This window comes from Capsella rubella, unplaced genomic scaffold (genome assembly GCF_000375325.1).
Source record: "Capsella rubella cultivar Monte Gargano unplaced genomic scaffold, Caprub1_0 scaffold_5, whole genome shotgun sequence".
Lineage (NCBI taxonomy): Eukaryota > Viridiplantae > Streptophyta > Magnoliopsida > Brassicales > Brassicaceae > Capsella > Capsella rubella.
In genome coordinates, this window is record NW_006238919.1 from 906,246 (window position 1) to 927,931 (window position 21,686).

A 21,686-nucleotide genomic window follows, 5' to 3' on the forward strand; every position below is an offset into this window, starting at 1 on the left:
AAAATGTGGGAGCGGATGTTAAGGAAGTAGTTGAAGGTTGAAACACTGTTCTGGTAGTAAATTTATTGGTTGTTGACAGTATCTTGCCCATTTATGTTTTCGGTGCTCTGGTAATTTTTTGGGTTCCTTGTGCCGGTGTTCCCAATTGATATGTCCCTACAAAAAAATAATGATGGTAAAGTTTTTTTTACTGTAATTGTTGCTAAGCGATGTTAGAATTATAGAGTTAATTTCAAAAATAATTATAGAGATGACTCAATAATTAAAATTTAACATTACTTTTATTGTATTTGTATATCATAGCGTTTAATGTAACTGATGCGCGGACAAACAAAAAAACGAAACTGATCGATGCTTCATATTTTAGCATGAAAATTTTAATATCAAAATTCTAAAATGACGTTAAAATAAAACTAAATTCTGTATTACCAATATAAACGATAATATTGGGAGATGGAGAACCGGAGATCGGTTGAGAGATCGACGTTCGAGATGATTGCTCAAGAATATGTAAATTATGAAGATGTGAAAGAATCTATATCCTCTTATTTAGGATATTTACCTTTATGTAAAAATGTATTATTTACATTAGTCATTATCTCAGTTTAGGAAATTAGGTTTACTCCTATCACTATATATATCGATGTATTATGTAACATTATTTTTATGAGAGTCTAATACAATTCTTCCTTTAAAAAAAAAAAGAATTTCTCCATCTCCCAATAGATAATGATTTTTCAACTAACAATCTTGCTTTAAAACAATGTAAAATAAAAAAATAAGGTTATTATAAAGGTTAATTTAAAAAGAAAACATAATTAAATCATTTATCTTATACTAATCACAAGTCACCTTACCAATAAAATGATGCCAAATATATTTTGAGACATTTTTAAAAATTAACACTTATCGATAGTCTTTTTTTCTTTTTTGAATTTAATGTCAAATTATATTCAAGAAAAAAATTAACGTTTTTACATCAAGTGCAACGTTTGATTGAAAATTAAACTCTTAGAGAAAAATTTAAACCTTAACAATTAAACACCGAGACATTGGAGCCACAATTGATAGCCATCATCATATCGACAGTCTTTCAAAACAGTCCATTATCCTTCCTCCTATATCTTCGGCCATGATCTCTATCTTTTTATACTCCTTTTATTCACAAACATCAGAAAATCTCTCAGTCGATCCACAATGACTCTCATCTTCCTCCGTTTCAAAACTCCAATTCAAAGTTGGGATGTTTATACAGTGAGACGTACATCCGATAAAAAGAACTTTATAAATCCTTTAAAAAATTTATATCAAAATTATGTACTTTAGCTCTTTTTCACTTAATAATTTCAATGTTCGAGACGTTTGAGGAAAATAATGGGTTTGTACCGTTATAGGGGAGAAAGGAAGATGAAGTGTTGAAGATGATGGAAGCAAAAGTCTAAGTCAAAGTTAACAGAGGTATTTTCGTTATATATCTTCATCAATTGTTACAGTTTTCTAGGTACTTTTCAGATTTTTGTTTTCTCTTTTTTCTTTTTTCCTTTTAAATCAGATGTTTGGTATAACTCTTCAACTCAACTGCATCTTCTTTATCACTAGATTCTCAAAGGTAAATTTTTCAAAATGTTTCATAGAATGGTTGGAATTGTTTGAAATTTGATAAAGCATTATGTTACAATTCTTCATATTAATACATATATATATATATATAACAAGAAATGTCACAAATCTATGATTAATGTATGATTGAAAAATATGATCAATGAGTTAAACCAACATTCTATAAAAACAAATTTAGGCTTAGAATATGCAAACCTTCATAAAAGTTTTTTTTACCATGCAATAACATAATTTTTCAGTTTTAAATGAAATTTTGAATGAATTATCTAGTGCATTAGAATGGTGTGAAGTAGAGATCAGCTCTAATTTTAAACCAAAAGCTCTGTTTTTTATAGGCCAAAAGGATTGTCTACTCAACAAAACCCTGTGCACCCAAACCACTCAAAAACCATATGCATATATAACCAAGTGTCAATAGCTCAAAATTAAAATTATTATGCAAAATCTAAAGGTCTCTGGTTCTAATGATACTTACGAGATATCATATAAAATCTCATGGTCTCATATGTATGATCTTCGACATTACCGTGTAAGGGTCTAATTTTTTTGAATTTGATTACAAATGAATTGTTTTAGAAAAATCATTTATAGAAAAGGACATCCGGTAATTCGATTATATACGTAAACTCCATCACTTGAGTCACCATCCGCTAACACTTTCTTGAACATTCTTTTTTTCCCACATGAATGTCGCTTACATTTTTTACTTTGCTGAAAACGACGCCAGTTACCTCATCACCTGTTTTGGACAATGGTTATGCTCTCCAGACTCGTGTCCGAGGTTTGGAGTTTTGAATCTTTTATTTTGAAGAAATCTTAACCAGATGCAGTTGGTCTTCTTCGGGAGAGGCTAAGGGGATTGATGAGATGGTTTCATCAATAAGTCCATGAGAAGAGTTGCCACAGCTTCTTCAAACTTCTCGCTTTAATTTATTCCCCTTTATGTTTCACCTTCATGTATTTCATAACTAAGAAATCGGAAAGTAATATACGTTTATCTCATTATCATGATCAATATGAAGACTTTTAGATTTCTGTTATATATTTATATAAAAGTTTCGTAAAATTATATAAAAATATATTTTCATTAAAGAGTTGCAACCAAACTTTAAATTTAAATAAGGGAATTTAATGAAAAAAACTCTCAACATTGGCCGAATCCATTTTTAAACCCTCAACTATTTTGTTAATAGATAAGACCCTGAACTAAAAAACATTAACAAATTTAACCCTCCGTCTATAAAAGCATACATTTATACCGTTAACAATTTTGTATACTCTAGCAGAACAATAAAACGAAAACCACTAGGCATCTTTTTAAACATATTACGATCACAACACAATTTTTCGATTATAGTATTCTGCAATTCCTGATGGAAAATATAAAATTTTCTCATATTTTATGCAAAGTGCTTATTCTGAAACATATTTACAACAACAAACAAAAAAATTTGACTTACCACAATATTTTACAAAATTCAAATCAGATGTAATAAACATATGTTCTCTCAATACCTCACTCCATAATGGAGACTCGATGAGTTAATGTCATCCATCATTAAATTTAATTATGCGTCTCACCCTCGATTAACTCTGTGTCAATCGCCTATTAAACCTACTTTAGTTTATTTTTCACTAACCGTTCAACATTTGGAATTTTGAGGTTTTAGGATTTCACGATTTGAGAGTTTTTCTGGTGATCTATTATTCGACGTGTGAACGTTTATGGAAAACGAAAGTTCTTAAGAGAATGTTTGTTGTTAATTTTTGTATTTAAAAACTAATGCTTAGTCTTTTTTTGTTTCAGTTAAACAAACGTTGATTGCGTAGAAGAGATTATTACGGGTGTTTAGGTTTTTATAGGTGGAGGGTTAAATTTGTTAATATTTTTAGTTCAGAGTTTTATTTACTAAAAAAATAGTTGAGGGTTTAAAAATTGATCTCACCAAGAAGGGTTTTTTCATTAAATTCCCTTTAAATAATAGTATATTATATCAATAAATGAATGCTTTGTAATTAGCTACTACAAAGTAGAAACTTACAGTACGTACAAAGAAACAACAAAACTATATAATTTTTAATTATCTCGTATTCAAGATTAAAAAAAGCCACGTCCAAAGACTGAAACATGTCAAGCTAAATGGTAAGGAAATTAATCAGCAATGTCGCAAAGGAATTTACCAGAGTCGAGAAGAATAGACGATAATTATAAACAAGAAGGGAACAGAAAAAAAAACGTATCCAAAACTAAGTAGTATAGATCTCGAGTAATACATTTGGAAAAGGTACGTAATAACATATAGTAATATATTTTGAAACATTATTCACCAATTAGCAAAAATAATAATGTTAAGCAATAAGCATGCTTGAGTTTATTGGTTTTATTTGAAAGAGATATAAAATTAGTAGTAAGTGTGGAATGTACCACATTTTGAAACAAAATTTAACTTACTATATGATTAAAGTAACAAATTATGGGTTAATTATGTTTTTTTTTTTTTGCACAATTATATGTTCCAATAAAGGAGAAGATCATGGTATATAATAAGTGCACATATTTCGTAGGATCCAAAATTTATAGTAACTTCAAGTGAATCATAGAAAATCACATGCATGACATGACAATCTCTTGAAGCTAATATCATACGTGACCACGTGCCTTCCCTCTAACATGCATTTATAAACCATAAAAATATTCAAGTGTGTTGCTAACTTTTGTTTTTTTACTGGACATTTCAAAACTGTTTTCACACAACTGTAACTCGTATCTTTTATTCCTAGTTAAGACAGATAAGAGAATGGCTGGACAGTGTTACTTTCTCGGACAAAAGTTTTGTTTCCATCATTTTATTGGCTATCCTAGGTTTAAAGTAGATTAGTTTGGCGCCCGGCAAAGATTTACTATCTACTTTAAGAATTGTATACCAAAGGGTCCATCAAATCACAAGTTTTTTTCTCTTTCCGAAAACACCATATGTTAATGGTGACTATTTTAGCAGGTAGTAAAAAACGGTAAGCAAATACAAAAATAGTTGAAAACGTACATTATAAAGTAGCAGTACAGAATGTTAGGTTGGTTGAATGTATCATTAGTGATGATATTTTTTTTTTGGTAGAAGTGTCATTAGTGATGATATTAGCCTAATAGAAATCTAATAATCATCGTACAAGAGTTCATAATAAACTCTCCATATAGAACATTCTCTTGATCTCTTCCCTCTGCCTAACCCGATAAAAACCTCGACACACTCTCTAGTCTCTATTATGGATGAGTATCCAATTAAACGTAATAAAATATAAAACAGTAAATTGTATAAAAAAGGAAATAAGTAAATGAAAATTCTTTAGGTTTATTTTTCTACTTTTTCGAATTCTTTTAAAACAGTTAGCTAAAGAATGTATATACGTAAAACATGTTTTTTTTGGTTGAATAAATTTAACACTCATTCAAAAATCCAAAAAAATAAATCAAATCTAAAGCCACCTACATATCTGAGACTCAATCGCCAAAACAACGAATCAACGAGACTTCCATTATGGAAAGAGCGTACAGTCGAAATATTTGAGATTTTGTTATCTAACTTGGCTTGCCTGCATGCCATATGTGTTACGTTGGAAGCTAATCAATGTAGCATTTTATGCTAATGATTGGTATGATATTCACATCTGTGGTATCAGTGTCTTCATATCCTTTTTTATCCGGACCACTTTGTTGTATCAAAACATCAATCTTTCAAGATCAAAAATGTTATAAGTGTCTTCAATTTTCTATGACTTTTTTTTCTGCTCGTTTTCAATCGAGCACACGTATCGTAGTATCAAATTTCTTCTTCTATTAGTTTTCCTTATAATTTATTTTCCGATAAAAAGACAAAACAAAAAGAGGATATACATCAGATTTGACTTTGGCTTGAAACACAATCTCCATTGTATTACGTTCAATACAGGAGCTTCAACATATGATAACATGTTATTAACAAAATTTATGAACTCATTGCAATGACATAAGTGCGTTCCTTAATCAATTAATACCATGGAAGGAGTTGCTTGAGGTTTATTCATTATCCAGAATGAACGTTAACTAATAATTCACAACTTTTTTGATTTTGCTCCTTTTAAAGACGGGAAGTTGCATATGAGCATTTGCAATTTGAAACCTTTATCTTATTCCCAAAAATATTGACATCACAATCTTCTTCACCTTTCTTGCATCTAATTGACGCTATAACTTTCATAACTTCCCTAATAATTTCTTTGATGAAATCTGCTTCTGAACTGCCAAAAAAATAAAAGAATAAATAAATATCATAAAATAGTCTTCGAAATCCTGATATCTTTTAAAAATTTGAAAATAAGATTCCTCTCCCCAATATATACGTTTAGGGTTTCGAATTAAGGGTATTGAGCAAAGTATAAACAAGAGTGAGTGTTAGTGGAAAGCACCTTTCGGCTCTCAATGACAAACCCATTTTGTCAGAGACACATTCGAGAGCTTCTTTCCATTTCTTGATCTGATCTCCACTAGAACACTTCGCGAGAGTCCAGAAGTTGTCACCAAACTCACCTGTCTGATTTTTAACTTCTCTTGCCTTCACATTGTAGAAGATTGGAATGACTTGGAGTTTTTCTTCATCTGCAAGTTTCTTCATCGTCACTAACTCATCCATACACCAGCTCGACTCCGCGTACCTATTCTTAAGACGAGTGTGATTACAATTCTTGAATTTCTTGGTTACACTGATATTTCATAGTCAAGAGAGTGAAAGAATACAACAAACCTAGTAGAGAAGATGGCCAACGCGATCCTCGATTCTTCGATCCTTACAAAGAGATTTTTAAGGTCTTTGCCTCTCTGCTCGTATTTGTCTACGAAGAAGTTGATCTTGGTCCTTTCAAAGGCATCAATGAGGTGGCTTACGAAGCTATAGCGCAATTGCTCTCCCCGGTAATTCAAGAACACTTTATGGGATTGAGTTAAAGAGATAACTGTCATCGTTCTCTGTTATGTATGAAAATTATTAGCAGTGGGACTGTGGGAAAATTATTAACCGTGGGAATGAATTGGAGAAAGTGTTGCAGTGCTAGTAAAGGGAAAATGAGAAGTATATATAGTGAAAGGACTTCCAACTTTTTGTTGCGTCAGTGTGAGAGGTGTAGGTTATGTCAAGGACCAAATGTATAGTTTTTTATTCAACGTATAGTTTTTATATACAAGAGGGAGGAGGGACCCGATACTTAGATTTACACGTCATGCATGCCATCATGAGATTTTACTAGACGTAGCCGATACTATATTATATTGTGTCATCCACATTGCAACCAGGAGCTTAACTATGTCAGGCACATGAACCCGATGGATTTATTATTAATATACCGTTAAATGATGATCAGGAGGATATATATGTATAATTTAACTCATCCAATTTTGATCCCGACACGTGCGATTTATATTTCGAAGTTATTTTTCTTCCTTTTCTCTTTCTTTATATTTTAGCGCATCCAAGTTATCTTACTGAAGTCAAATAATTAAATTTTAAATCCTATTGGCCAAGACTTACGGAATAGTATCAAGACTCAAAGACGCACAACAGCTGAACAATGTCATTTTTGTGCGTCTATTAGCAGCTGTATACAACTTTAATTTCATCTTCCGTAAGTCTTGTATAATATAGCAGCTGTATTAATTTGTATCGTTAATTTGAAAGAAACTTCATTTCCGCTTCTATTAGCAGCTGTATACAATCCAACAGCTGAACAATGTCATTTTTGTTACCAAAAAAAAAAAAAAAGAATGTCATTTTCACATGGTAAGAACGATACAAATTTTAGAAACCTCTTCGAAATAGTACCATATTTTCAAATTTTTTCTCAAAAATATTATTATTAGATTTATATTCTAAATATACTATCAAAAGATTTATTGTCTAAATACAAACACAATTATTGATTTCCAAAGACTTTATGGTATTTTTGGGAGAAAACTATATTTAAATATATATTTTTAGAAAGATAAAAAAGATTAATACTAATAGTTTTAGAAAAAAAAATCGTTTTCTATAAGAATTTTCCATTGATTTATTATACATTTTGTTTTTATTTATACGTTTCCAGAAAATTACAAGGGTTTTTACCCAAACTGCAACAACACTGATAATCTTCTAAAGTGAGGCCGTCCGCATTTTTCAAATTGGGCAGAACCAGTCTGCATGATTTCGGCCCATTACTTTTTTTTTTTTTTTTGTTTTTTTTTTGTTTTTTTTTTTTTTTTTGAATGTGGATCGGTGGTGATTTAGAAACACCTCTAGACTTCCAAGCTTTTGGTTGTGTATATGCATTAAAAAAAGGAAACAAATTTATTTAATACTTTGATTTTTTTGGTTAGGATTATTTAGTACTTTGTGAATAGTGACTATATGTATTACTCATTTAGTTTCACAAAAAATGCCACTCTAACATTTTTTATATAAATTAGTAAAATTATTATTATGTAAATTTTCATCCTACATTAGCGTTGTGTTAAGAAGGGTCTGCTTTCCGAAAGAGAATTAAAATGACATAGCTAAACCTTCATGCCACAAATTAATTACCACAGCGATCCTCGACACTATGATCTTTACAAATATCATTTTGATGTATTTTCGTCTTTGCTCGTATATCTCTATGTTCCTTACAAATATCATTTTATTATGCCTTTCTGCCTTTTAAATGCATCAATGAGGAGGGTTCACAAAGTTATAACACAAAGTTTATCCATACACTTTATGTGTAGAGACTGTAGAGTAAGAGACAAGATTGTCATCATTTTGAGGCACATATGCAATTTCACAAACCGCCGGGATGAATTGGTGGAAGTGTTGAACTGAAAATAAAGTATTAACGAGATGTGTCGAGATTGAAGTTTGATAGCTAAAAGGAAGATGTGCTACTTATACCATGCATGACGAAAAAATCGTACTTCTACAAAAAAAAAAAAAAAAAAAAAAAAAAATTGAACATGTGAAATGTTAACAATATACTGCTATAGTTTATTGAAATTAAAACGACTTGTTGTGAATTAAACTGTAAAACAAAAGTAAAATGGTTAAGAAAAAGTTCATAAATTTACTCGAAAGCCAATAATCAGTAAGTAAACGCTAAACTGTATTATTCAAAACCAGGTAGTTTTTAAATTCGTATATTTAGTGAATATATTTTTGTTTCTACTATTGTACTAAATTTATCAAAACTACGAAGTGTAAAAATGAAATTGTCGAAATCTGCAATGCTGTTAATGAAAGATAGCTTAGAAAGAGTGTTATTTACTATTATATCGATTTATATTAAGAAGTGTGAAAATAAAACTGCAACGCTATAAAAGGATTTTTAAAAAAAAAAAAACGCTATAAAAGGATAAGTGTGCGGGTGATGTTGATGTCATTGTCGATGCATCATATGTACCAAAGTTACCAAAGTTGTGTATATAAATATGACCAAAGTCGACAAACAAAAGTAGTAGAAAAATATTCGACAATATTAACTTTTTTCTAGGATTTCACAATGACACCAGTCACACCACTAAACCAAATTATAGTCACATATCCAAAACAGAGGCTCACAATATTAGTCACACAACTTTTGCTTATGTCATAACTTTTTGGTTCTGCTTTTCTTCAAATCAGGAAGCTCACATTTGCAATACTTTCTCTTCTTTTTCCCAAACTGATTCTCTTTGTCCTCAAGTCCAATTGCTGCTACAACACTCTGAACTGCCTTAACAACATCCTTGACAAAATCGGCTTCAGAGCTGCCAAAAAAGAGTATATATATATATACCTTCGTTCATACAAGAAGTAGAAGATTTAGTAAGTTTTGAGTGCGAAGTACCTCTGGTCTCCCAACGACAAACCCATCTTGTGGGAGATACACTCCAAGGCTTCCTTCCATTTCTTGATCTGATCTCCACTTGAAACTTTTGCGAGCTTCCAGAAGTTGTCACCAAACTCACCCGTTTGTTTCCTAACATCTTCTGCCTTCACCTTGTAAAATATTGGAATGACATGGAGCTTTCTTTTATCAGCAAGTTTCTTCATCTTTACCAACTCATCCATACACCAGCTCGACTCTGTGTATCTGAAACAGAGTCAAGCAGAGAATGATTACGATTCTTGAATCTTCTTGAGAATGTGACAAAACATATATAGTACAAACCTCGTAGAGAAGATGGCCAGCGCGATCCTCGATTCTTGAATCCTTACAAAGAGATTTTTGAGGTCTTTGCCTCTCTGTTCGTGTTTGTCAACGAAGAAGTTGATCTCATTTCTTTCGAATGCATCAACGAGGTGGCTCACGAAGCTGTAACGCAGTTGCTCTCCCCTGTAGTTCAAGAACACCTGAGTGGAAGAGAAGAGTGTCATCGTTCGTTCGGATGTGCCTTTGAAATTTAAGCACATGCGTTGTTATATAAACACAAAAAAGTGTCTTACTTTGTAACATGACGTCCTCAGAAAAACATTAAAATACGAAAACAAATCTATAATATGATAGAAAGTGACTCACGTCAGCATAAATATTGCCACTTAAGTCAATTCACCATTCAAGCTCCCCTTAAGTCGTTCACTTTTCATTTATACTTTATGTTTTTGCTGATGTTTTTTCGCAACAACTCCTTGTTCATTAACCAAGTCACACTGGCCTACTTCCATAATAAAGTTTAACCAAATAGGCACAGCTACTCTATTCTTACTACTAAATACTAAACACTCTTAATTATATCCTATTGTTACTCATCTAAATCAGTTGCCTTGGGTTAAGCCTAGTTCTCTTGTCTTTTCTTTTAGGGTTCGTCCTCTTTCAAGGTTTAAGTTTTCCGCTTTATTTTATTTTATTTGGTTTCATGTTATGTTTCCAGAAATTTCTAATCGTTCGCCGGCTTTGTTTCTCTTTTTTGGGCTTCTAGACTTCGGGAATATCTTTATTTTTCGCCGGCTTAAGTTGTTGTTCACAATATATCCTACTAATTCTATCAATATTATCAGATGACCCAAAAAAAAAAAACTCATCTAAATCAGCAGATTGCTTCTTCTAAAGCACGCCCCGTTCGTTCTGCTCGTAACAATCCAATAAGTTCATATATATATATATTATTCAATGTATTAAAAATTATAAAAATTATTTCTTACAAAAAAGTCGATAGAATAAACCCAATATAGATGAATTTCATTTACCAAACATTATTTTTTCTAAAAAAAAGTCCTTAAATATTATACTTTCTATATATTAGAAAGAAAACTGAGAGTTTTTTTTGTTGCTTACGTATTATAACAATAATTTTTTTTAACATCTTTAATCACAAAAATTATTAAAATGGAATAAATTATTAATTATATGCTAGTAAATTGATAATTAGTTTCTAAAAAAATATTTTTAAACACACATTAATCATATATAATCAGAAATGTTACAAATATATAATTAATGTGTGATTGAAAAATATGATCAATGTGTTACACCAACATGTTATAAAAATAACTTTAGGTTTAGAGTATGTAAACCTTTATACGAAAATTTTACCATGCATGCGATAACATAACTTTTCAATTATAAATGAAAATTTGAATGAATTATCTAGTGCATTAGCATGGTGTGAAGCAGAGAGCTCTAATTTAAAACCAAATGCTCTGTTTTTTTATAGGCCAAAAGGATTGTCTACTAAGCAAAACCTTGTGAATCCAAACTACTCAACGAGATGCATATATACAACCAAGTGTCAATATTTCAAATGGTAAATATTCTCATGTCCCCGGACAATTAATGGGAGGAAACCATATAAAATGTCTTAGTCTCATATGCATGGTTTTAATTCGACCTGAGGGAATGTACTGCAAATCTATTTTTTAAAAAAATTATTATGACTAAATTTTTTTACAAAAAACATTTACAACATCCGGTAATTCGTTTTTATACCTAATTAAACTCCTCCATTAGTTGAGTCATCTCATCGTCCCATCAAGCTTACTTGAACGTTGGTTTTTTCCCACATGAATGTCGCTTACGATTTTACTTTGCTGAAAACGACCCAATAACATCACCACCTGTTTTGGACAATATATGGTTATGCTCTCCAGACTCGTGTCCGAGGTTTGGAGTTTAGAGCCTTTTATTTTGAAGAAATCTTAACAAGATGCAGTTGGTCTTCTTCGGGAGAGGCTAAGGGGTTTGATGAGACGGTTTCATCACTTCCAAGTTGTGTAAGTTCCGAAGGTTCTTCATCAGGGAACACCTCGGGTCGCATGGGTGGAGCATTGTTGTTGACGTGAAGCCATGTTAGTTACCCAGGTGTTGTTACCACAAACTGTCTCCCCCCAAGAGCTTCTTGCGGCATCACTTATTTTGTATCCGCAAAATCAATAAGTCCTTGAGAAGAGTAGCCACAGCTTCTTCAAATTTCTCGCTTTTATTCCCCTTACTTTCCACCTTCATGTATTTCTCCATCGACTCAGAATTCGAGCTTGTGACCTGATTGTTCCAACTGCGTATATCTTATGCATGTTGACACTCAAAAAATCTTCAGAGCAGTTTAGTTCGTTTAACAAAGATTTAGCACAAACTATATATATAACAACTATATATAACAACTTTAAAAAATACATCAAAAGTAAACTATATCCCACTCTATTTTTCTCTGATTTTTGTATATCTTCTTGCATACACGTGAATAAAGTAATAAACTATGTATGTATAAGTATAAGTATAAGTATAACAATCACACAACAAATAATGAAAGCTATTCTAAACCATACATATATATTCGTCTCGCGTCACATGATTCGAACCACTCGAACTCTGCGTCGTGACGATAACATCTCGTTCAATCTCCCAATTTCAACCATAAGCTCCTTTATTTTCTACATAATCACAAAGTTTCCATTCCAACATTGAATTTCAAATTTTTTGAATATACACTAAAATCCATAGATTGATTAACACAAACCTGATCTTTCTCTCTAAGGAGAAGAAGCAGAACTCTCAGCTTCTCTTCATTTAGTCGTCTCCACCATCTCACTAGCTTCACATAAACAAGGCTCAAGACCAACGAGAAGCCTCCAATGAGCGTTAATGACCAACATACCCTTCTACGAGTCACGTAATTACAACGAACCCTCTCCACGACCTTGATCAATCGGTTCTTGGCAGTCTCGATCACGCGCCACGGAAGCGAAAGGTTCACGGCGGAGGAGGATTCACTTTCTTCTTCTTCTCCGACGTCGGAGACAACAGAATCTTCATCATCATCCTCGTCGTCGTCGTCCGTTGGATTATCACGTAGATGGCTTAGTTGTAATATAGATGAGTTCGGAGGGGTAGATGCGTCAACTGGTGGAGATCTTGGCGAGGTTTGTAGAACAACCCAATCACTAAACTCTTCTTCTTGCTCTGCCTCTGCTCTGTCCATAATTTTGGATAATGTTCTGCTTTTTGTGTGTGTTGTTCTTGTTCGGTATTTTTTTATAATATGACGTCATTTCAATTATTTTTTGTAAATATTTTTTAGAGTTAAAAATAATCAAATAAAAATCTCATAACGATATTTTTGATAGCTGAGAACAAAAATATCTCACAGAATGATAACGACACTATTGGTTTCTAGGCTTTCTATTATTTATAGATTTCACGATTAATAATTTTTAAAAGGTAATAAAGTTATCACTTTTTTTTTGGGAAATTCCTCACAATATCCCACTTTATTTATTTATTACCAAACTGACCTCTATTAGTTTCTTTTTTTCTCAAAATTACCACAAATTTTTTATTTTATCAAAAATACCACAAAAAACAAATTATTTTAAAAGATATAGAATTTTTTCTTTGGGTTTACGTTGATTATTTAAAATTTAGGGTATATATAGTTTTTATGGGTAGGGTTTAGTATTTAAGATTTAGGATTAAGTTTAAATGTCAAAGAATTAGTTTTAGTTTTTTTTGTTAAATCTCATTTTAGTGACAAAAAAAAATCAGATGGTTATATTAGTTGTAAAATGAACAAGTTTAAACAGCTTATATATTAACAGGTTTGTTACTTGATGACGCATATGAGTTTATAGTTACGTGTAAAGTAGTTTAATTTAATTTAATACTTATAGCTTATAGGCATGTTTGTTATTTCGTGCTGTGGAGTGATCGATACATTATTCGTATACTATACGTCTAATTAAATGGCATGCATGCTAAATATTAATTATCCTAATAACTTATATTCGAATATTTTCTTATACTATACGTCTTCTTTTACGTACCTTTTCATGTAAAAACTTAAAAATTGTAAAATGGTTCCAAGAATATTACATGAATGGTTAACATACATGGGTATGAAGCTTATGATCGATCTGTGTCTATTTTATTTCATTCTGTATCATATATAATCCGTTGTGTATTCTTTTTATCTTTGAACTTTTTTCAGTTTCAAAAGTTTCTGGAAAGTACCGCTTTCGAAAATCAGCAGAGGAACAAAACATTCCTATTGCTGCTACTACTTTAACATCACATGGTACGTCGTACGAATTAAAACTTAGGCAAGTTTTGGTAAATTACAAAAATTTGTCAGGTTACATAAATTGATTCAAAGTAGAAGGAAATCTTTTCAGGTGCGTTTATATATAGAGAAAGACTAGTTGTACTAATAAATACAAACCTACGTACATTAGTGTTTAATTTATTCATCAAATAGTACGTTGTTTCAATGTTTTATTAAGTGGCAATTTTTAAAAATCACCAAATAACCGTAATAGTGTAATGATTTAGTGAACGGAAAACTTAGGGGGGTGTATTGAAACTAGAATTTTAAGAGATTTGTGTAAAAGTTATAAATCCAATGTTATTCAAACATGGATTTTAAAAAGTCTCATCAAATCCACTGTTATTGAACTAATGATTTCAAAATCCACCTTAAAATCCACTGTTATTGAAAACAATATATGAATTTAGCTTTTAATGATTTTGAAGGATTTAAGAGGATTCGAGAGAATTTCCTTAGTTAAAAATATAGAAATCCAAATCCCATGGTTTTTGGTGAGATTTGAAAGGAATTTACAAAAGTCATATGAAGTTCCCTAAAATCCTCAAAATCATTTAAAAACTCAATAAAACTCAAATCTCTTAAAATATCATTTTGAATACACCCCCCTTAATTTATCATCCAGATTTTAAAATTTTATTCGATTTAATTCTGTTCTAACTTTAAGCAAATTAAAAAAAATTTAATGAATAATTGTCGTTTTGGATAACAAGGAAAGCCGAGCTTGGAATCTCGTAAACTAAAGGGAATAAGATTCACTGACTCGAGAGGTCGAGTAGACTTTGTCTTTGTGGACAATGAAGCACAAGGGATAACAAATGAATCACAAGAGATAACAAATGTCTCTAGTACTACATCACAAGAACTTCCATCTTCATCCTTTTCACATGCTACTTTAACAGCACATAGCAATGAACGTTCGAATTCACTACGATCTATAGTTATTCAGTAGATATATATATAATGTAGATCTCTAAACTTATTTACAGTTAAATTTGCACGAAAATAATTAAAAAGAGTGATCTTTAAACGATATTTATGTGAACCTATTCAATGGGTTATCTATATATATATATATATATATATATATATATATATATATATATATTAATTCATAATTTATTTTTTCATAATTGAGTTGAAAGATTAAACTCGAGACTGTAAAAAGGTTAATAGAAAATTATAAAGGTTGCCATACACTTCACAGGAACACAACCGCAACAAGCATTTGTCCTCTTGTGTCATCAAACTAATAACACCATTGCCTCTGTTTAAACTTCACAGCGAAAACAGAGACATTGGTCGGCTTTCACAACCTAAATATTGGGTCTTCTCAGCAAATGGTAAGACCAAGATAATCTCTTTAAAGGCTTTTTTTTCTTTGTTCTCCTCTCTTGTTTTTAGGCGGGGTTCGCATTATGCTTCTTGGAACGAAATAGACAAAGAAGTTGTCTCAAGTATTCATTTTCAGATCCTTCTTTGATCTTTACTAACACTTGTAATTTGGATCAAACCCAATATTATTTATTAAACTTTTGATCAATTATGATCTTTATAAACTATTCGGCATAACAACCATACCTTGGCAGACGCTTCCGGTCCTCACATAATTTACAATAGACACGCCTTAGTAACTTTTTAAGTCTCTGCAGACGATACAATAGACAAATTTACTGATTCCCAAAGTCACGATGACATACATGTGTTGGCAAACTCCACTTCTTCCCACCAACGTGATCCCGTCAAGCATGATTATCTAAAATTTTCCAAGCAGTCTTTCCTTACTAAACTCCCGGATAGATTGGATCAATCAGCTCGACATTTACCATACTTATGCCTAGATATACACAAGTCCTTAACATTACCGTGCCTTGTTGAACTCTTACTTAGTTCTCAAGGACGCTTACTCTTCCATGCTTCGGTAACTCATCATGCATTGTGGTTATAACCTTGGCAAATTTTGGCCCAACATTATCGTCAAAAAAATTTGCAAGTACCCGAGACCGACATAACATTTGTGCCTTGGCAAACTCGTGAATTTCCAAGTACACTCACATATCTGTCCTAGCAACACGCAAATATATACATATCTATCTATTCTACCTCTTGGCAATATTGACAAAAATTTTAAAATACTGATCTGAAATTTTGACAGTTGGGACTAACCTAACTACCCAAACGTCCAAACATAATGGGTTCGTATGGTAACAGCGGTCGAGATGGATAAATCCGCCAACGGTTTAGTCCGTTCTACTTTTAAGATGGACGACAAATAGCTGCGGACCAAGTCTATTTGTATGTAAGAACGGTCCGTAGTTGGTCCGTACCGGTTTTTTTGAACCGCACTATTATAAACTATACTTGATGAGTGGTCTCATCCGTATATAGATTTGTCTTCCTTAACCGCTGCAACCATTCATACCCAATAAATGCTATCTAAAAATAAATTTGTAAGTATGAAAAAATAAGTCTATATTAGTTTGAAGCATCTGAGTTAACGGCCCAACTACGCCACTGATTTTTCCGAGTTTGTAACTGAGATTCCTCGAGTTCTTTAACATTCTTAGCAATCTCATTGACGAAATCGGATTCAGAGCTGCCAAAAGATAGTATACTTTAATCCATCAAACATCCTTATTCCTTAATATATAGTTTTACTAGAGCGTATAAAAATCAAGAAGAAAGAAAGTACCTCTTCTCTCGTAGAGACGAACCCATCTTCCCGCAGATAAACTTCAAGGCTTCTTTCCATTCCTTGACTTGGTCCTGAGTAGAAGCTTCTGCGAGGCTCAAGAAGTTTTTACCAAACTCACTGTCAAGTGTAGGGTGTCTAACATCTTCTGGCTCCACTTTGTAGAAGATTGGTATGACCCGGAGGTTTCCTTGTTTTGCAAATTTCTGCATCACCACCAACTCGTCCATGCACCATTTTGACTCTGGATACCTAAAATTAAGACAATGATTATTATTCTTGAATCCTATGTGTTTTTTTTTTTATATATGCTGGGAATACACATAATACATATAAAGTAAGGATATTGAGAACGTTAAAGAACAGCATGCAAACCTAGAAGAGAAGATGGCCAGTGCAATGCTCGACTCTTCAATTCTAACAAAGAGATTTTCCAGGTCTTGGCCTCTCTGCTCCTTTTCGTCTATGAAGAAATTGATCCCGTCCCTCGTCAAGGCATAGGTGAGGTGGCTGACAAAGTTGTCTCGCAGTTGCTCTCCCCGGAAATTCAAGAACACTTGATGGACATTACACGGAGAGACGGGGGCGATTAAATTCGAGTTTGTTTGGCCTTCATTGACTGAGCGACGGCCACATCTGAATGAAACTCTGACGGTAATATCGATAGAGACTGATCTCATGATGTAGAAAATGAGTGCCAGCATGAGAATGCACCCTATGATGATTGTGTATTTCTCTTCACTTCTTATTTCACCTGAAAATGAAATCACATCATTGTTATCTTAAAGAGGATTAACGAGAAGGCACAAAAGCTGTATATATCAACGTATGCAAGTTTGTTTGTTACCGTCAGTGAATGAAGGAGGAGAATGATGATGAGCATCAAAACGTGACAATGAGGAGCCGCGGCCAAATAATAATAAAAATCTAACGGCCATATCTAAATAGAGCAATTTGATCATGAGCATGAAGCCAACGATCGTGTTGATGAAACAGATACGGCGCCGTGGTTTCTTGTGGTTTCTCTCCAGTACTGATTCTTCTTTAACAAAACTTACTTTCTTCTCTGACATTACCAAATCTTCTTTCACCTGATTAGGAAATGGCATCATCATTAGTTATCTTTAAAGATCCAACACATTTAAGAGAGAGATTCTAAGATACACAACACAAGAGTGTTCATAAAATCAACCTATAACTATAATGAGAAAAGGAAGGAGCTAGAGAGAGACCTGATCAGAACCGGCGGTTAAGTTTTCCGATGAGTCTGTCTTTCCGATTTGTTCAAATAAAAATACGAAGTTGTGTTGTGAAGTGGCTTTATACATTTATTATTAGTTCAAAGAGTTCGACGAGTTAACGGGAATATAACTCGTTTTGGTTTATTTATTTATTTTGCCGATAAGGACTTATAGCTAGATAATTCCAAAAACCAAGTATATATTTGCCGAGTGCTCTCTTTAAAACTCTCCGGAGTTGAGATTTAGTCATAGCAATTGTTATTTTCATTGATTTGGGAGCAAAAGACAAACTATTCATTCAATATTGGAGTTTAAATCCATATAATAAAAACGCGGTCGTGTATGCTAAATCTCACTTTCAGTAGTAAAAGAGTTATCAAACTTTTGTCAAACAAAAAAGTCTGTTTTGTTTCTGCGAGTGTTCCTCCTTTGGCTTCTATTCTCTCACTCACATACAAGTCAAGCGGAAAAGTCAGTAGAAGAAACAAGACGACTTAACATAGCAACTTTAAGTCAACGTCCGTTTAACTTTTAACTTACGAATTTTGATGTTAAATAACTTTTTTTTTTTTTTTTTTTTTTTTTGTCATCAGATGTTAAATAACTTGTGATATCAAATAACTTATGATGTCAAATAAATTTACGCTTTTTACTTACAAGTCAAACATGTTGGATATGTCAAAGAATGGACCAGAGTCAAACATGTTATATTTCGTTCCTTTAAATAGTTGTTTTAAAAGATATAGAAAAGTTATAAATTTAATTTTAAACTGGTTACATTTTAATATAAATATTTATTTTTATATTCAATTGTTAAAACCAGTAGTTGAAATTATTAATATGCTGGTTAAAAATTTATAAAATACAAATAATATAGTAAAATTATAATTTATAGTCGTAGTTATTAATATTCATCTTCTATCTCTGTAATCATTTTTTTTTTATCTTTGAAAACCTCTCAACTAACAAGAGATATTCTCATGCATAGTAAATAAAGTAAACATCATAAATAAAATAGATATTAATTAAAAAATCAATAGAAAGAAATAAAGAGTTTCTTATTCTTCTCCAATCTCTCTCTCCAAAATAAAACTAAGGTTGAAGACAAAAAAAAAAAAAATTAAGGTCTAAACAATGATCTTAAAAACCTATTTATTGTCTAAAAACATGGTATGGGGCTTAATTGAAAATAACTGAAACTTTGAGACAAAACTGCAATTATTGAAAACTTGTGCAGAAATCTGGTAGGTGTAGGTGTTGCTCTAAAACGCTCCAATCCATCTCAAATTGTAATTGTACTTAAAATAAACCCAAAAAAAAAAAAAAAACTCAAAACGTACAAAAAAAACTTTTAAAACAAGATTAGTACCATGATTAAAAGCTCTAAAAATCATAATTTATGATATATAATAGTCTGATTACATGACGAAAAAAGGAAAAACATCTCATCATGTGAGGTCAAGAGATGGAGACGCCTTTTCATGATCTACAGACTACACATAGGCGACGGACCAATGTTTGCCAAGGCCGGATGGGTTTAGGGGATGAAAAATGCGTTGGAAATGGAATGGGAAGAAATTTAAAAATATATATCCTATTTTCATAGTATTAAATTCTCCCTTTAACTGTATATATAAATATAACAAAAAAAAAAATCGACCATAAAAGGTTACAAAAGTACAAAACTATAAATAGGTATAATACAGCTAAACACAACAAATTATTATCATCAATTTATAATACATATATACATACACGTATAAATTCTAGTTCTGGGCAAATTAAAGGAATCAAAAGTACCAAACTGAAACCGAACATTGGAATAGCTGAAAGAGATTCCAAACTATAGAACTGGAACGAATAATTAAACTGAACTGGAACCCAAACACCAAAACGTAATCAATATATACTATGAAGTATGAACCTATTATTTTAACCCATGCATGCATGTGCAACTGTTCTTTACCAAGTCGGTAATTTTTGTTTTATTTTTACATGAATTTGAATATTATTAATTAACGAATAATATGAAAGGGTTTGTAAAATATACAAAAAGCTTAGCATAGGAGCAACAACGAATTCATTTGGGAATCTTTGGGATTCATCTGATGCTTTGTGTGTTTTCCTAGCTAGAACGGAATCTTTGATTACCAGTCCAGTCTCCTGAAATCTTCTTGCAGAGTCGAAGAGATACTTCACTTTTCTTTTTTATATTCTCCCCCAAAAATGATTTCTCTTCTTCCTCGAGTCCAATTGCATCTTTAACTCTCTTAACAATATCGTAGACGAAATCGGATTCAGAGCTGTCATATATGGTATATTTCATATAATTCACCAAACATCCTTCATATAATTTTACTAGAGCGTATAAAAAGCAAGAAGAAAGTGAAAGTACCTCTTTTCTCCTAGAGACAAACCAAGCTTATCGCAAATACACTCCAAGGCTTCCAACCAATGCTTGATTTGTTCTCTTCTAGAAGTGGTAGAAACTAATTCCGCGAGCCTCCAGAAGTTTCTACCAAACTCACTGCCACGATTCGGGTTTCTAACATCTTTTGGCTCCACCTTGTAGAAGATTGGTATGACTCGGAGCTTTCCTTGATCCACAAGTTTCTTCATCTTCACTAACTCATCCATGCACCAGCTTGACTCTGGATACCTAAAATTAATAAAATGATTATGATCATAATTTTTAATGCTCTACATACTAATTAATACATCTTAAGTAGACATTGGGGACGTGAAAGAACAGCATGCAAACCTAGTAGAAAAGATGGCCAGTGCAATGCTGGACTCTTCGATTCTTACAAGTAGATGTTTTACGTCTTTGCCCCTCTGCTCGTATTTGTCAATGAAGAATTTAATCCTGTGCCTCTCGAAGGCATCAGTGAGGTGGCTGACAAAGTTATACCTCAGTTGCTCTCCCCGGAAATTCAAGAACACTTTATGGACCTTACTGGGAGAGACAAGACTCGTTAAATTTGAGTTTGTTTGACCATCATTGAATGAGTGACACGACTCATTGTCAAAACGGGGCAATGGGGAAGTGTTATTTGCTGAGAGGCGGCCATATATTAATGAATATTTGGCCGCTATAACTAAAAAGACTAGTTTGATGAGAATGCAGCCTATGATGGTGTTGATGAAACAGGTGTGCCGTGGTTTCTTGTGGTTTCTCTTCAGTATTGACTCCTCAGTAATCAAAATGCTCTTCTTTGCTGGCATTACTAAATGTTCATTCACCCGAAAAAAGTTAAGAAAAACAGTGTAAAAAACCTCGGGAAAAAAGAGAGAGAGAGCTGGAGATAACGGGAAAGGAGAAGAATAGATGTGAAATTTATACGATGATCAGTACGTAGTGAACATTATGAGAGTCTTCCCTCTCTCAATCATTTGACCATCTTATTGGGGGGTTCCATGCAATTCGTTCAATCAAAAGTCGTCTCACTCTCTCTCAATATTTATTGAGGGGTTCCATGCAATTCGTTGACGAAACCCTACCGTCCGCTAGTATTTATTGGGGTTATACGACATGTATGCACGAATTAAAAGCACGCTTTTTGAGACTTTTCCAAACAATTCC

At 32.3% G+C, this 21,686-nt stretch overlaps 5 protein-coding genes across 5 annotated transcripts; 1 reads left to right on the top strand and 4 right to left on the bottom strand.

The window, feature by feature from the left end:
* Positions 1–5,701: 5,701 nt before the first annotated feature.
* LOC17885774 (protein PHLOEM PROTEIN 2-LIKE A5) lies at positions 5,702–6,613 on the bottom strand. The gene is given in 4 exon segments (XM_023782260.1): positions 5,702–5,752; positions 5,754–5,895; positions 6,064–6,309; positions 6,399–6,613. Coding segments are annotated over 4 exon segments (654 nt in total).
* Positions 6,614–9,243: 2,630 nt separating this feature from the next.
* On the bottom strand, positions 9,244–10,013 carry LOC17886095 (protein PHLOEM PROTEIN 2-LIKE A5). Its single transcript, XM_006292728.1, has 3 exons — positions 9,808–10,013; positions 9,484–9,729; positions 9,244–9,403 (listed from the first exon to the last, which is right to left on the bottom strand). Exons 1-3 carry the CDS (start codon positions 10,011–10,013, stop codon positions 9,244–9,246), a joined length of 612 nt encoding a protein of 203 aa, XP_006292790.1.
* A 2,257-nt stretch (positions 10,014–12,270) lies between these two features.
* LOC17886784 lies at positions 12,271–13,094 on the bottom strand. The gene is made up of 2 exons (XM_006290323.2): positions 12,590–13,094; positions 12,271–12,503 (listed from the first exon to the last, which is right to left on the bottom strand). Exons 1-2 carry the CDS (start codon positions 13,049–13,051, stop codon positions 12,417–12,419), a joined length of 549 nt encoding a protein of 182 aa, XP_006290385.1. The 5' UTR covers positions 13,052–13,094; the 3' UTR covers positions 12,271–12,416.
* An 828-nt stretch (positions 13,095–13,922) lies between these two features.
* Positions 13,923–15,122, top strand: LOC17886335. Its single transcript, XM_006290369.1, has 3 exons — positions 13,923–13,962; positions 14,057–14,143; positions 14,884–15,122. Exons 1-3 carry the CDS (start codon positions 13,923–13,925, stop codon positions 15,120–15,122), a joined length of 366 nt encoding a protein of 121 aa, XP_006290431.1.
* A 5,106-nt stretch (positions 15,123–20,228) lies between these two features.
* Positions 20,229–21,328, bottom strand: LOC17887325 (TIR domain-containing protein). Its single transcript, XM_006292564.2, has 3 exons — positions 20,865–21,328; positions 20,499–20,762; positions 20,229–20,406 (listed from the first exon to the last, which is right to left on the bottom strand). Exons 1-3 carry the CDS (start codon positions 21,326–21,328, stop codon positions 20,229–20,231), a joined length of 906 nt encoding a protein of 301 aa, XP_006292626.2.
* Positions 21,329–21,686: the final 358 nt, after the last annotated feature.

Coding starts and splice junctions, on each gene's coding strand:
- LOC17887325 (XM_006292564.2), bottom strand. CDS start 21,328: ATGCCAGCAAAGAAGAGCATTTTGATTACTGAGGAGTCAATACTGAAG. Junction 20,763..20,864: donor CTGGCCATCTTTTCTACTAG/GTTTGCATGCTG, acceptor TATTAATTTTAG/GTATCCAGAGTCAAGCTGGT. Junction 20,407..20,498: donor TTGTCTCTAGGAGAAAAGAG/GTACTTTCACTT, acceptor CATATATGACAG/CTCTGAATCCGATTTCGTCT.
- LOC17886335 (XM_006290369.1), top strand. CDS start 13,923: ATGGTTCCAAGAATATTACATGAATGGTTAACATACATGG. Junction 13,963..14,056: donor TGAATGGTTAACATACATGG/GTATGAAGCTTA, acceptor AACTTTTTTCAG/TTTCAAAAGTTTCTGGAAAG. Junction 14,144..14,883: donor TACTACTTTAACATCACATG/GTACGTCGTACG, acceptor TTGGATAACAAG/GAAAGCCGAGCTTGGAATCT.
- LOC17886095 (XM_006292728.1), bottom strand. CDS start 10,013: ATGACACTCTTCTCTTCCACTCAGGTGTTCTTGAACTACAGGGGAGAG. Junction 9,730..9,807: donor CTGGCCATCTTCTCTACGAG/GTTTGTACTATA, acceptor ACTCTGTTTCAG/ATACACAGAGTCGAGCTGGT. Junction 9,404..9,483: donor TTGTCGTTGGGAGACCAGAG/GTACTTCGCACT, acceptor CTTTTTTGGCAG/CTCTGAAGCCGATTTTGTCA.
- LOC17886784 (XM_006290323.2), bottom strand. CDS start 13,051: ATGGACAGAGCAGAGGCAGAGCAAGAAGAAGAGTTTAGTGATTGGGTT. Junction 12,504..12,589: donor TCCTTAGAGAGAAAGATCAG/GTTTGTGTTAAT, acceptor GTGATTATGTAG/AAAATAAAGGAGCTTATGGT.